At 32.7% G+C, this 16,300-nt stretch overlaps 1 protein-coding gene across 4 annotated transcripts; it reads right to left on the minus strand.

Annotated features, from left to right (window-relative positions):
* Window positions 1-1,066: 1,066 nt before the first annotated feature.
* Window positions 1,067-14,809, minus strand: LOC105338539 (transmembrane protein 248). Of its 4 annotated transcripts, XM_034462064.2 has the most exons (10): window positions 14,654-14,799; window positions 13,072-13,108; window positions 7,275-7,381; window positions 6,317-6,499; window positions 5,537-5,706; window positions 4,649-4,770; window positions 4,260-4,407; window positions 3,727-3,898; window positions 3,207-3,344; window positions 1,067-2,958 (listed from the first exon to the last, which is right to left on the minus strand). In XM_034462064.2, exons 3-10 carry the CDS (start codon window positions 7,326-7,328, stop codon window positions 2,941-2,943), a joined length of 1,005 nt encoding a protein of 334 aa, XP_034317955.2. In that variant the 5' UTR covers window positions 7,329-7,381; window positions 13,072-13,108; window positions 14,654-14,799; the 3' UTR covers window positions 1,067-2,940. The 4 variants fall into 4 exon arrangements, with proteins under 4 accessions (XP_034317955.2, XP_034317954.2, XP_034317956.1 ...); XM_034462063.2 differs by lacking the exon at window positions 13,072-13,108 and having other exon boundaries at window positions 14,654-14,809; XM_034462065.2 differs by lacking the exon at window positions 7,275-7,381 and having other exon boundaries at window positions 14,654-14,803.
* Window positions 14,810-16,300: the final 1,491 nt, after the last annotated feature.

The raw sequence follows: 16,300 nt of genomic DNA on the forward strand, positions 1-16,300 counted from the left end.
GTGAGGGAGAGAGTGGGGAGTGAGATGAGAGAGAGAGAGAGAGGACAATGAGGTTGGAGAGTGAAAGGTAGAAAAAGGTGAGAGTGCATAGGGAGAGTAATTCAAGAGAGTGAAGTGAGATAGAGGTTAGAGTGAGATAAGAATAGAGAGGAGAGTGAGTTAAGGGAGAGTGGGGAGAGGGAAAATTGAGAAGGTGAGTAGGGAGAGAGAGTGGGAGAGAGAGAGAGGAGAATGAGATGAGGAGAGAGTGAGTGGGGAGAGTGAGGTGAGAGAAAGAAAGTGGGAAGAGTTAGATGGGAGAGTGAGGTAAGGTGTGGGAGTGAGATGAGAGAGTGGGGAGTGACGTGAGAGAGAAAGAGTATGTGTGTGTGGGAGAGAGGGAGTGAGATGAGAGAGAGTGAGGTGGAAGAGAGGAGAGAGTGAGGTGAGAGTGTGGGAAGATAGGAAGGTGAGAGTGGGGAAAGTGATTTGAGGGAACGGGTAAGATGGTGGGGTGGGAGAGAGAACCAGAGTGGGGAGATAGTAAGGTGTGAGGTGAGAGGGAAGTTGAGGTTAGTGAGGAGAGAGTGAAGTGAGGTGAGAGTGGGGAGAGTGATGCAAGGAATGTATAGTATACATTAAAGATTTTCGTACATAGAAATTGACAAACTCATTATTCCCGTCTTAAAACCTGTGTCGGTATTTATTTTCTCTGATTAAACTGCATGTATTTAAGGCTATCATGTCTAACAATTGGTGTTTTTGCAACTCATTTGTCAATTTGGTATAAATGTCAAGAGAGCATATCGCTTTTCAGTTAACTCTTTTATGTTCAGTACATCAAACTGAAGCGCATCTAGCAGCCTAAGCCATTCAACTTCCTATTTCTGAGTTGGTCCAAATAAAAGTGATTGCAGTTTTCGAATACCGGTATGTATTGGTAATCAGCTTGAAGACTTAGTCAACTATCTTGGACGACTCCATCATGGAAAACACAACAATCAACAAATTCATCACTTTGTACCTAAATTCTAATCTTATTGCCAAATTCCAGGCTTATAGTAATATCAAAACACAGACAGATTGATTTCCTTTTATGTGAATTTATTGTAACTGTAGAAAGAGAAATTTCAACAAAAGCTTGAAGTAAACATCTGTAACAGTTTATAAAAAAAATAATCTTGAATCATCACAATCAACATGGATGGTTTATATACAGTTAACATGATTCAAAAATATACAAGTAGATAATAAAAAAGAGAAAATGCAACCCCTGTTTAGAACTGATATACACTGAGTAATTATATAAGCTAAAATTTCACACCTGTTGCGTTCTTTCGTCGTCGGAAACCCACAGCTAGTTTAGCATACGCCTTTGGTAAGAGATCCAACAATGGTGTTTATTATGCATGTGCTTATATGGTACATACTGGTTTTGAACAAAACAGTGCACCATAAATCTAATCTGTGATACTCAGTATCTTTTGAGTACTTTTAGATTTTCTGAGGGTAAACTATCATAGACAAATAGTTGATTTGATATAATCAGCATATGTTTTTTTTTAAATACCAAAATATGCATCGCAAACTATGAAAAACATTGCAAGCAAAAAAGTTTTCAACAAATATCTAATTAGATTAAAGTACGCATGTATAATGATGCTTAATTGAAAATGTATGGTTCAGAATTCAGAAACAGATTAACATAGCAGAAAATGTCTATAAAGCAACATGACAAAGCAAATTTTATTTTTATATATGATAATTTGAATTTTTTTACCTTATTGTATAAAAAAATGTATCAACATGTACATATATGTACCTTGCAAATGATTTTCAAATATCAATTCAACTGAATATACAAAATTTTAAAGTATCAAAAATGTAAATGCACTTTAATTCAATATGATCTTGCTATATGAACATGTACTTCGGAACAGTTTGACTTTGGACCCTTATTATATATGAAAAGATACACATTTCGGTGCCTGATTTCATCCTAATCACACACTCGGATTCACATATACAATAAATAACAAATAATAATGAAACCAAACACTGTACAGGTAGAATTCACGAGGACACCAACCGAGTTTGATCACCAATAGTATCATCAATGTTAAACTTCTATGTTGCTGATAATTTATTTTGCATTAGAGAGTTGTGACATCTTTAAAAGATATGTACCGTATAACCAAGACTGCTGAAATTAAATATTAAGCAATCTCTTTAGGACAAAGTGTCCTTGTTTTAACCCACGAACATTTTGAAAGGAACTCTACACCTATATTACCGGATATTTAAAGGGCAATATGTTCTCTTCAAACCATTTAATTTAAATATTTAAGTATCAAACAGTATAAGTTTTGTAACTTATTTTAAGAACTTAATGACAATTCAATGAAACAATAAAAATCTATATCATCAAATAAAATGAACACATTAACATGTACATTGTATATGCAACTAAAATTTACCTGTATGAATCATATAAATAACATTTACTTCCCAAATCAATCTTGATGAATGAAAAAAAAAAATAGCTAACATGTGTGTTTTCACATCAAAATAAATTAAGAAAACCTGGAGTACCGTAATTGAAAATGGAGGCATATAAAAACATCTTCACCTTTCACTGTAATAAAGTCATTATCTAAATTTGTAGAATTTCACACATTTTGAAAATTTCAAACCCCCAGGTACTGTAGTAAAATACACTGTCTTCCCTTGTAGAGTGGAGTCCTACTTTACTGCTATGGCTCATGAGATCTAGTGATCATTACGTCCCATAACATGATGTCCAGCAGAAGTAAGCACTATTGGGAGATTCAAACTGAAACAATGTCTGCCTCTTAACATCACAGTGGTATAGGCACATATAATGAGCAAACAACAAATGGAATGTAGAATTTGTTTGTAATCAAAATATTGCACTTGTTCTGAACTGTGTTGTGGCATATCTCAAACTTTGGTCGACACCTTTAAAATAAAAACAATATTATATATGAATGAGGTTCATTATTACATATCAAACATTTCACATGGGCAATCTGATCATGAAATTATGAAAATACCACACGGATTGACATTGAGTATGATTTTTCTCAGAAAGATTAACAACCACTAAAATCAATATTTAAGTTTTATTATTTCACAGTGGTAATATTGATATGATGAGCATAAAATATTCATGCTCATCAATTTTCCTGATGAGACTACTGTGTTACCTCTGAGTAAGACCCGGACTTGTTTTTGTGAGTGGCAGGATGGCCTCTGATAAGGGCATAACAGATGATGGTCACAAACATCACAAACAGAAAGTAGGTGGTGTGCATGAGGTGGAGGTTGATGATTGACCTGTCCTCCTGCAAAAACATGTACATGTACAACGCTAAATCATATGATCTCAATTACTACATTTATTACCAGAATTCATTGTATGGTAGCTAACTGCCACATAAAACAATTGGTGTTTACCCTTATGTGGTTTTATTTGATATCTTTTTTTTTCTTCATTTTTTTTTAATTTTCTCCAGTTATGTAGATTTCTTAAAAAATTATCAATTTACATTTTCTGTCTTTAACAACTGTCAGAACAAGACTTTTATTTTCTTTTGGTATTTCCATCCACATATTTTGAGACACCATAAATTATTACTAATTCGTCTTTAAACATTTCCTTCACCGTACTAGTTTTCCGACTCATTGATTTTGACAAAGACCAAACATGAATCGTATAGCGCTTACGAGTGTCAGAAGCATGTTCATGGTGGGATCCAGTTTGTACTTCATGGTGACTCTGGGTAAATGCGCACACAGGTTTTCCTCTGTGTAACTGCGAGGATAGCCCACCATTCGGGAACTGTAGTCCGTCACCCCTTCTGTCACGCCGACTGTGCTGGTACATCCCCCAAAGTGTCTGAAAAATCACAAAATTACAGTGTGACTAAAGGCTGTGCCCTGTGCAGTATTAAAGCTTGTTATTTGTGCATACTGCTGCTATCTATTGAATATCTATCAATTATGAACTAAGTATCATTAAAGCACTTAAAAAGACTACAGTGTATGTAATTATTTGATACATTTTTGAAGTGAAACTGGGTTAATCAATACATGTATGAAATATTCATAAAGCATGAGTGTAATTAAATGCCTGGTTTTTAGAATTATCTGTGGTTTAAGTACAGGTAGGGTAGATGCTGATATTGACCAAACAAGACTAATCACAGGAACTTTAGTTTTTTATTCTATTCAATGTTCACTGTCCCACCTTACATTACCTTTTGCTGGGGAAAATTGAAGCTGGTCCCTGGAAATTGATGCAGGTCAAAATCTGTATTTTCTGACAGTTTTTGTCTGTGCAAACGGCTTCATTCCATTTGATAGGCAACATCATGGACACGTTCATGCTCATCTTAGAGGCCATCCCTAGCGGAAAAGATAGTACAGATGAACCTGAATACCCAAACACTTCTTTGACCTGACATACTGTATACCACATACATAATACCTTTAAAATTTTCATGAAATAGGTACTGGTACTATTGTTTAAACATAGCAGCAACCAGATTGTATGCTTCTGATGGCATTTAAATTTTTTTTATGTAATATCTACATGTCTTCATTATTTCAAGTGAATGTACATTGTACATGTACATATGATGATCACCTCTAAGTCCGAGTTCACTTCCATTGACGGCTGCCAACAGTGTGGTCACGTTGTTTGATATATTGAAGAAGCTGTCACTTTGAGAGGGTGTTACCTCTATCAGCATGGATATAGAAGTATTACTGTAAGATCATGAAAAATACATTACTTTTCTATGCACATGGATTAACACTTAAAAGTTTCTTCAAGTTATAAATGAATTGTTTAACAAAATGCAAAAGAAAAATACCGTCTTCTTTTAAAAACTCCATCAAAAGAATCATTTGTCTTGATCTATAGATTGTTTTTATGGGGGTTCATTTATTTATTAACAGTTAAAGTAAAGGTTGCTGCTGCAGAAATCTACATTATTATATGATTGATTAATTCCTAGCTCTATGATTGGCTGATATCCAACAATCTCGCAAAAATATAATGTTATATTCACCTGCACATGACCTAGAAAGTCAATATAACATTTGATTATTTCTACGTTGGACTAAAACTAAGTCAGAACTCAGGAATTACAAAATGCTACCATTGGTTATCATTATTTGTGTTGTCCAATGAAATGTTGTGTCTCTTAATTTGTTCCTGTTTTGTTCTCAGTTGTTAATTTGTTTTCAATTTGAAGCCATTGCTTCAAACTAAAATTATTTCCTTAATAACACTCAATTTGATTTGTCTGTATCAATCTGTCACTGAATCATAATAATAATAAAACAATTATTGCAATTTTTTTTATTAATATAATGGTTTAGCTACCCAAGAGGTACAATATTCACCACACTTTCAGCTTTGGCTAGGTGAATATTGTACTTCTCGGGTAGCTAAATTTATCATATTGACCTCAAAAACAGCAATTATTGTATAGGGTTATCCAGTGGAGGAAAAAGGTCTTTCACTTACACAACGTGTTCATCTATAGGAGGTGGGGTAGTTTTGAGAACTTTATCGTGAAGCTTTAACAATGTGTCTGAGAGCTTTGGTTCTGCGGTTGTAGTGATTGTGTCTTCTGTTTGATTTCCTAACACACAAAATTCTACTTCAGCAAAATTTTCAAAAAAGTGGTTCCATTCCTGAAAAAAAGACAAACAAAATTTCTATCATAATATGTTCTTAGTGCTGTCAAATTTGCTGAAAATCACAGTCGATTACTTGGCAAAATTGGTTGTCTCATACCAACTGATGATAGGCCAATAATCAAATCGGTAACAAATTGTTTTAAAATAGAGCACTAAATTTTATTCCATGATTTTAATTTCAAATATATGAGTGTAATTTGCATTACCAGTACTTTTTAAAGCTAATAAGATGTATGTTGTATTGTTATCAATTAAAATGTTACATATTTTTGATTGATTGAAAAAAAAAAACAGTTTGGAAAAGTTTCATTTCATTAAATATAAAATAATGAACAAAAGATAGGTATAGTATTAATGTAATAAACCGATTAAATCGATTATAAAATCTCAAATCAATTATTATAAATTGACAATCTTTCCATCCGATATTTGATTAAAAATTGATCATCGTGACAACACTTATGCAATCACTATTTTTAATGGCCAATGACATCATCACACTCAGCAAAAAAAAAATCATACCAAGTCAACCCATAAGACTGTACATGATATGTTTGACCTATCAGGCAAAAAAACCCCCCAAAACCCTAAAACAGTTCGGTACCTTTGTGAGATCAGGGTTAGGTAGTTCTTGCACTTTGATTATGTATGCTAGAGTTAAAAGCACCAAGGCAAATGCTCCCAGACTTATCACAAACAGGACCATGGGTGGCTTGTTTTTGAAAAAGCTCTTCAAATTTTCACAAATTGCACAGTCAAATGCCATGGCTGTGATGTTTTTCAGTCCCTGGAAAAGTGAAAAAATCATTTTATAAATAAATTTCAATGCATCTAATATGAATGTTTTACAGGTCAAAGATTACAAAAATTTATATGGTAATTATAACTACCAAAGATAAAAGTCTCTTCAAAACTCAACATTAATGCAAACATGTAAAACACTAAAGTAAATGTTTTTTTTTTCAATTTTTACAAAAAATACCAGCCACTTTACAGGCAATACAAATTTTTTTTTTATATTTTGTTTGTTCTATCCTAGTATGTTTTTTAAACAATGAAGGTCATACGTTTTAAAAAATTAACCAAAATGGAAATAGGGACAAGAATTGCACTGTTGTTCAAAATGTTATGCATGTAGTTTTAAAAGAAGGGGATAGATACTGTGAACAAAATTTTCAAATAATTTTCACAGTGGATAACCTTTAGGAGTCATATTACATTGCATAGAATATAAAAAAAATTGCCTCATAATGGTTCTGTCAGCAAAAATTGTAACCTATCGGTAAGCTTTCAGTAAACTACACCATTCTTTACAATAAACACTTTTTATAATACATTTTGTATGGTGGAGGAAAATCTCACAAATCAAATCACTGTAAGATATATCATACCTTTGTTGCATTAGGGGGTTTCTCATTTTAAACGAACAACAATTGTTCTCTACTTTACACTTAGCTGATAGTTTTAGGAATAAGGAATCATTCTTTGAGTATTATAAGGTGATAATTTTGATTGGGGCGTGGTCAAAACACATCCTGAACTTCTTGTTTCTTCAAACTTACCTTTAAAAATTGCTGAAAACGCCTATGATTCTTTTTGCGGAATTCAAATTTCATTGGGATGAAGTAGAACTCCTAGTGAGCTAATACCGTAGATTTGCAGAGTTGTTCTGTATATTACAAATAATATTTATGCTAAATCATGCAGATGATTTTAATACTTTAAAACATGCAAATACCTACCATGATAGTACAAGTGGATAAAGAAGATCATTAAATTTAGTTATCACCTTCACAATAAAAATTTTGCTTCCGGTGCATTACTCCTTCTAGAAGGTTTATTTCAAACAAAAATTTTCCTTTAAAAAGGCTTTAGCCCTTTAATTGAATAAACTGAAAAGTCCTTTACCCAAGGGTGCTTTATGCTAAGTCAACATTGATCTTTTGGGTTCAGTTTTAGAATAACTCAGAATTTTAAAGCTTCAAAGCAGCATCTTAGATATTACCTTAACTTGCAACACATCACAGGCACTCTGAAGTATGCAAGCAAAGCAAAAGCTATGTTTATGTTGTCTGCTAGGATAGGTCCAGGGGAGATTGATATTATGAAAATCAAACAATCTGCTACTGTCATTTTGAATATAATCTTCCTTTTTCTTTAAAGCTTAAACATGAACAGATCAGCAGACAACTACTGGAAGTCTAATTGCAATATACATATAGTATTTGTCTTTAATGTGAATTCATTAAAATTGCCTGTTAAAATTTTATCTTCCAGCCTCTCTAGGTTTAGTATTTTGAAATTATCATTACACGAGAATTAACTTTGGACAGTCTTAAACAAGAAATCATATTGACGCAAGCGTCAAATGGGCCGCAAAAAATATAATTGTTGTATGAATCATTGGTTGTTTACATAAAAACACACCACAAAGAAGAAAATAAGAGTTGGTTGTTCTAATTTTTATGGTAAATTTTAATATACTTTCAGCAACTTGTTTTGAAGTTTAACATTTTACTATTATCTTAAAGAATTGATTTCGTTACTGTAAGCATTTCTAACGGAAATTGTATGATTATTGCCATAGTATAAAGTAATGGAGAACACATTGATTTGTACATTACTCTAATACAAAGTGCAACTCATCATTTTTCTCTTGGAGATTATGTATTTCAAACTATTTTGGGTTATTTTGGTTGCATTGTATTGAATGAAAACCTAATGTATTAGCATGATTTCAAGGGACCTCATAATAAAATAAAAATTTATTAGTTCAAATTTTCCAGTCAATTCAAATTTTCATTTCTGTCATATTCTTGCGTAAATAATTGATATAATGTCATTTCATGAAATTTTCTACCACATTTTACATGGAAATATAATAAATACACACACAAACTCTTTTTATTTGACATGGCACATAGAAATTCAAAAATATCATTCATATAAAATTTAATGACATTCAGGTCTTTAATATTTTAGGTCTTTAGTATGTCCCGTATACCGATCCTGATGCATTGTTTTGAAAAGAATGAAGAACTCCGATATTTTCCGAATAGATTATAGTCTCGATAAAAACGCGCCAAATACGACAATTTACTAAGTTTGACCTACTTTTCATTTACGAGTAAAAGAAAAAATATGTGATATTTTCTAAAAGGCATAAAATATATTTCTACATGCAAATTGACTTTTAATTCATAAAAATAAGCATAGTATTAATTCTAATAAAAAAGAACTATCCCGCAGAAACGCAGTAACAATATTTAAATGTGTATCAAATAACGGACCGCCTTCCGGCGGCCCGTAATAAAACATGAAATCTTTTGGATAGTAAATTCTGCTATGACTGTGACACTTGATTCAATGTCACTGCACACCCTTTAACGTACAGGCAATCTTTTGGTTAAATCTGGGCAAGATTGGGTCAAGGAGAGAAAAAAATATCATGATCCCAAATTTAATTTCAGGGCTGCTGTGATTTTTAACATTTGACCTCAAACTTTATTGAACGTCCCTGCACACTTTATCTACACGCATTCTTTAGGATTTTAAAATCTGAGAAGGATTCTCTCTCAAGGATTTTTACTGTGATCCTCTTCGACTTTAACCTTTGAAATAAAAACTTTGTTCGCTTGTTCAAAATAAATAAGCATCCTTTACCGGGCTTTACCCAAAGCCAAAATATGTACGGTAGATGAAGTAGACGCCAAATAAGCCATAAAGGAGAATACATATAATTTACACAAGAATTTACACTTAAGTAAGTCTGCTACATATTTTGAGAACTCAGAAACTAAGCTGAAATTCATTGCCCTTATCATAGCCTAATAAAATGATAACCAGTAAAATAACAGCCAAAGCAAAAAAAAATTTATTTTAGTCTTATTTTAGTCTTCAACAAGCTTGTATTAATTTACTTACAAAACTAAGACTCCAGGATGTGCAAATTCAGTTTTGTACAATGATTTAAAATCAAATGGTCTTTAGTCAAGATTTAAATATCATATGAATAATAACATACCAACAGCTTCAGAACATCCTCGATTTAAATATGACATTCTATGTAACATTCCTAAAATGACCTTGAGATGGGGCCATATCTATGTTAAATTTACATGTGTCTTCCAAAGTTTGTCAATGAACTTTGCAGTGTAAGCATAAACAAGAGGCCCAGGGGCCACATCGCTCACCTGAGCAACAATTGCCTTATTTCTGATCAAATTAGCATTACAGTATCAAAATATCTTGACAACTAAGTACAGTAGATCTTGCTAAAAAAAATTTGAAAATCTGCAAATTTTTATCCACCTCTTTCTTTTGGTAAATACCAAGCCCCTTTTGTTGTTGTACCTGTAAGATGATTTTTCTCTTTTCCTATATACCCCCCCCCCCATTTTGTTGCCCCACTTTTCTCTAGGGTATCATGGTTTCATCAAACTTATATCTGCATAACCTGTGCTTTCACCTTAAGTACTGAGTTTTGGACCGAAAAACTTTCCCAGAATATTTTTAAAGATTTTCTCTATACATGTAAATGTAAAAATTCAAACCACCATCACGGCCCCGCCCTACCACTAGAGACTGTGATTTTGAATTTACACTACCCGAGGATGCCTCTACACAAGTTAAAGCTTTTCTGGCCAAATGGTCTTTAAAAAGAAGATTTTTAAAGATTTTCTCTATATATTCCTATGTAAAAATTCATCCCCCTATTGTGGCCCCACCCTACCCCCGGGGACCATGATTTGAACAAACTTGAATCTACACTACCTGAGGATGCCTCCACACAAGTTTTAGCTTTTCAGGCCAAATAGTTTTTGAGAAGAAGATTTTTGAAAAATACCAACAAATTTTCAATAATTCTCAATTATCTCCCCTTTAAAGAGGGCGTGGCCCTTCATTTGAACAAACTTGAATCCCCTTCACCTAGTGGTGCTTTGTGCCAAATTTGGTTGAAATCTGCCCAGTGGTTCTTGAGAAGAAGATGAAAATGTGAAAAGTTAACGACGACAACGACAGACAACGGACAAATTGTGATCAGAAAAGCTCACTTGAGCCTTTGGCTCAGGTGAGCTAAAAATGGGTTACGAATTTGAGGACTTAATAAGTAATGCAGTTAATTGAATGCCATATGGTCTTTCCATCTCATTATAAACATTTCTGCATGTGTCACATATACTTTAAAGATACTCTAAAGGAAGTTTTTGAAGTTCTTAAAAGCAAATTCCAACAAACAGCTTCATTTCACTCCATTATAGAAGCTAGGCTAAATACTGGCAACAACAATATTAATGAGTGTTATTCTATGGTTACTGCAATTTACCTCATAGCTAGGATTAAGGAGAAATTGCATTTACCGGTACTATTATAAAAGAAAGGGTTTACAGAAATCTACATTTTTAAAATTTTCACAAGAGATTCAGATTGAAATAAAGTATTAGCAGGATATCATATGCAAATTGTTTACTGATATCAACTAGCTTAATGATAAGACACACATGAGGATGAGAGAACTTTTATCTTTGTTATTTTGTAATGTTAAAATAAGGCCACTCCAATTTTAATTTCTTGTTGATCAGACATCTGATGCAAAAAGTACGAGCAGGCGAGGGATTAAATAGTAAAATAATTATTTTTTGTAAGCAAAATGTTTAGGTGGTATATAAAGAAAATTGAGCCAATGATTATATTATTTCTACCTTTTATCTAATTTATAAATAAAAATGATTTAATATACGAGCAGAATAATATAGAGCAGAAATTGAACAGAACATAGAACAGATTAAATACAAGCGCAGGTCCGAAAAACAAGACAGTAAATTGGTGTGGCCAGTTGATTATGCAAGTCTAGAATTAATATACAAAAAAACAAAATGTAAAACTAAACAATTGAATTATCAGTCTGTAACATTTAGTACATGTATATCAAATAAACAATGTGTACATGTATTTCACTTTCATAAAAAATAACAGATTTTGATAGTCACTGCCAGTCCCAAAATAGTAAAATTCTAAATATCAATCAGAAAATAGATATTTATAAACTGTTTATAATTAACATGAACACTGACAGATACATGTAAATGAGTAATTTTGCCCGATGAAAACTTTGACCCTTAGCAATCTAAGGCTGACAGTCAAATCAAAGTATTTTGACATAGTCATTGACATTTAAGAGTGTGACAAAGATAGTGCTGGTATATATGTATACATATTGTGCTTTCGACAGTGTATTAATCTGGAAAGAAAGTCTTGAACTGGGCTATCACTAAAATTGTTTGTTTTCTCTTTATAAAGATTTAAAAAAAAAAAAAACAATGCGTTTGCAGGTAAGGAATTCATGATTTTTTTTTTTGGGCGGGGGGGGGGGGGGGGGGGGGGGGGGGGTTTGGTTTTTCATTTTTGGGGGAGGATAAATTTAAGCTGATACCATTTCAAATTGAACACAAATGTGTTTTTTCTCTTTGAATAATTAATGTGAATCAATAAATCTGCATCAGTCTATTGGGAGAAAACAAACCGGTGGTTATGAGCTTGTGTATACTATTACTTATTAGGTTAGTTACTGACTCACTACGGAAATATATTGGGTTGATCAATCTCATAGATGGCGAGGCGAAGCCGAGCCGTCTATGAGATTGATCAACCCAATATATTTCCGTAGTGAGTCAGTAACTAACCTAATAAGTGTTTTGTTTTCCCGAGGACTATCAAGCGACATATTTATTCACAAATAGCGATGATCTACGCAAAGCCATATGTACAAGATGCCTAACATCTCGCTCAATTTAACTCATTTAAACTCTTTAAAATATTCAATCTCACATTTCAAATCTTCTTTAAAAATCTTTGCTTCACCCATGTTTACTTACAATGTTTTGTTGCTATTCAATTTTAAATGTTTTTCCCTTTCCTTGGCAGAGATCGACGCTGCCATTTTGTTCTGCTCCAAACAAAACAATGTGACGTCAATATTCTAAAGGGCAACTACTCTAATTTTAAAGAATTTCAAAGGGCAACTACTCCAAATACTTTAAGAACTTACGGCATGCGGTTTATGTATTAAATACTATGAAATGTCGAAATGAGTAAGCGAAGCGTCGGCCAATGACGGCCATATTGCTTAATATTATTTCTCACCGAACAAATATAGAGATATATGAGGCAATCACGTGCTATGTTTAAACCAATGAAAGTGTGACATTTCAGTCCAAGGGAAAACAAATGTATGTTTGATGTGCAAAAATATACAGTATAGTGCTTTATGTTTGGCCAAAACTGTTTCTTTCCAGTCCATCACTCAAACATGTACCAAAGAGCTACAGTTAAAAGTTAGTAAATCATTTGTAAACTTACTGAATTCTTTGACTTTACCATCTTATTCACCTGAAAACTGTTTTTAATGGTGGAATGAAAATTAATGTACACATAAAAAGTCATAAAATGCAAGCCAAGTTAAAAAATGTAAACCAATGTGAACTGAATTGAAACATATTTTCACAGCCAACAGTTTACAAGCCAGAAAAAGATCGGCAAAATGTACTACTCTGATTGTGAAAATTGAACAATCAGGTTTGAAATAGCTACAAAACAGCAACATGCATAACTCTGCGCAGATGCAATAACAGGTTCCAGGCATATTTTGCAAAGCACATCAAATCCCATTGCAGCACTTTAAATAAGTACTTAATATATAATATATTATACTTTGTATGTAAATTAATCATGCATAAAAAATTCTTCTTAAATTTTCATCCAAATCGATAAAGAAATACTTCTATAAAGTCACAGCTAGATTTCTAATCTGACCAGACAATCTTAATTAAAACCATCATTTTTATCCTCTTTTTTTTTTTACACCCTTGCTTTTCTATGAAGACATGTGCAACAGGTTGGGACCAATCGCCCAAATGGGATATAATAACCCGTTTGGGATATAAATTTTAAGCGCAAAAAATAAAAAAAAATTATTTTGAAATTTTTTATATAAACATGTGAAAAGGAGATGTCATGATTTGCATCTCATTAAATCAAACTGGGGGTTATTGGTGTTGTCTAAGAGGTATTCTCTTTAGAGAAGTGGACAGGCATAGCCTGCATCCACTTCAGTGTAGGATATGCCTGTCCACTTCTCAAAAGAGAATAGTATAGAGGAATATCGGATTAACTGTTATACTCTGTCCCGGGTTTTTGCTTCCACCACTTTTTGCTTGATATTTCGATAATCATAAATACCTTTGTGCTCAAACTACGTTCATCCACTTATATGAAAAATGTCCATATTATCTGTTTTGAAACGCCCCCTCTACCGCTTCAGGTTTCAATACACATCCCAAAATAAAAAGCCTTCGGGAATTTTGCATTGCATCAGCCATTAATAAGCCTGGATGATAACATTGAAAATTGCGCGAGGTATCCCCAGTACTTCCGAATGGAGAAAAGATGTAAACAATTCCCATTATAAATCTCCTTTAGAAATTTGTTTTCTTTCCTGTGAACTTTTATGAGTGAAAAATGATAATTGTTCAATGAAGATATCTTGGATATATTCTCTTTCATCGATTTCAACTGTATTTCTTTCATATGTATGTGTATTTTTATTAAAAATCATCAAAAAGTGATGGAAGCAATAACTTGGGACAGACTATAGAAGCTTATAGCTAGTTTGGAGTCCAACAAAATGAAATGCAAAAGACAAACTAGTATTTTTCGAACAAGAATTTGCATATTGTTATTAATATTTCATTTATAAAGCCTTAAGTTTAAGAAAGTCTTTTTCACAATGATTTTATTAGTATGAATATTTCTAAAACTTTCAAATTATTATGTGCAGAGACATAAATAACATTATGTCTCTGTTATGAGCCTGGGTGCTGAGCATGCAGGAAATGAGTATTAAAATTGTATGTAGACCTATTACATGCTTTAAGAAAGTTACCTGTTTTTCTTTCTTTAACTTCTTTCTTTTACATTATCCTAAATTTGACAGTTCAATACTTTAAGGCTCTGTTTTAAGGATGTCGCCGAAGGTAGGTTCACGTACGTGTCCGATGGCATCCATAGTTGCTGTATACTTTCAAAAGTGACACGGAATGGATGATTTATTTCCGGCAATATTGTGTAAAATACTGTTACTTACTTTTTATAATCAATTTATGACTTAGTTAAAAGAAAGATGTAACGCAATAATTTGCTTAAAATAACTAAGTTCAACACGTGTTTTTTTTCAATGAATTGTTAAAAATCAAAATCCAAATTATATGTACATCTTTGATATATGTACAATTATTGCAGAGGCGGATCCAGCAATTTGGAAAGGGGGGGGGGGTCCATTTAATGAAAACCAATATGTACAAAATTCATTATTTGTCAATAGATAAGGACTTTTTGAATGTTTTCCGTGCGTATACAAATAGCATTCCAGAAAAATAGCAAAACCCACATGAGCGGGTCATGTAATTTTCTTTGTATTTTTTCGTATGAAACGAAGTAAAACTCATATATTATACTTACTTTAATTAATTAACTAAACAATACATTTGAAAGCAGCTTTTAAAAGTAAAACGAATGCGTGCATGTACTCCTACTTAAACGTCGTTTTACTCGAAGGCTCGTCAGTTCAAAACTGTATGAACTATAATAAAAAAGAAATGTGAGTAGAAAATACATTGTAGATGTTATTATAAATCTGTGTTTTTAGCGATACTGCTTAATTTTATGTATTTTTTCTTTAATTTTCCACATGTTTACTCAGTGTAGTAAACATCAGATACTGAAGGGGAGTACAATATACATGTACTTTATTTCGATAAAAAAAATCGATAGGGTTTTTTCATATAAGAACAAAATTATGGGACGCAGTACGAAATTCTTTAAATAAGCAATTTTAAAAGCAATTATTTGAGATAATTACAGTATTTCTATTATAAATGGGAAAAATTGCCTTTAAATAGACATTAAACGTTTTCAAAAGAATTCATTTGTCCCAGAGAAAGGGGGGGAGGGGGTTCTAACCCCCGGAACCCCCCCCCCCCCCTTCTGGATCCGCCAATGCAATTGATATGCAAAATAACAACTTCCAATCTAGAAAACTATAGGATGAGTTATCCGTACAATAGGGGAACCCTTTTGGCAGCCGACCGGATTTTTCTTTGGGAAACCCGGTTTAAATACACGAAGATATGTACCTCGACAAAAAATCGACATATCACAAATGAAGTGAATGAACTTGCTCGTGTTACGTCCGTCAAAAAATGTACAAACGTTTCTATAAGTTCCTGTATAGTCTGACCAAAGATATTTATGCAGCATATTTGAACGATTTTTAATGAAAATACATATACATGTGAAAGAAATATAATTGAAATGAAAAGTTTCCAATTAAGATAACTTCATTCACATATTATCATTTTTCACTTGTAAAAATTCATAGGAACGAAAACTGAATTCTTAAGGAGATTTGTAATAGGGAATATTGACATTTTTTCTCCACTCGGAATATCTCGCACAATTTTTAACGTTCATCCGGGTCTGTTGCAATTCAAAATTTCCGTAGACATAAATTTGTTTAGCCGTGTAATTATAC

Source organism: Magallana gigas, chromosome 3 (assembly GCF_963853765.1).
Source record: "Magallana gigas chromosome 3, xbMagGiga1.1, whole genome shotgun sequence".
NCBI classification, from domain to species: Eukaryota; Metazoa; Mollusca; class Bivalvia; order Ostreida; family Ostreidae; genus Magallana; species Magallana gigas.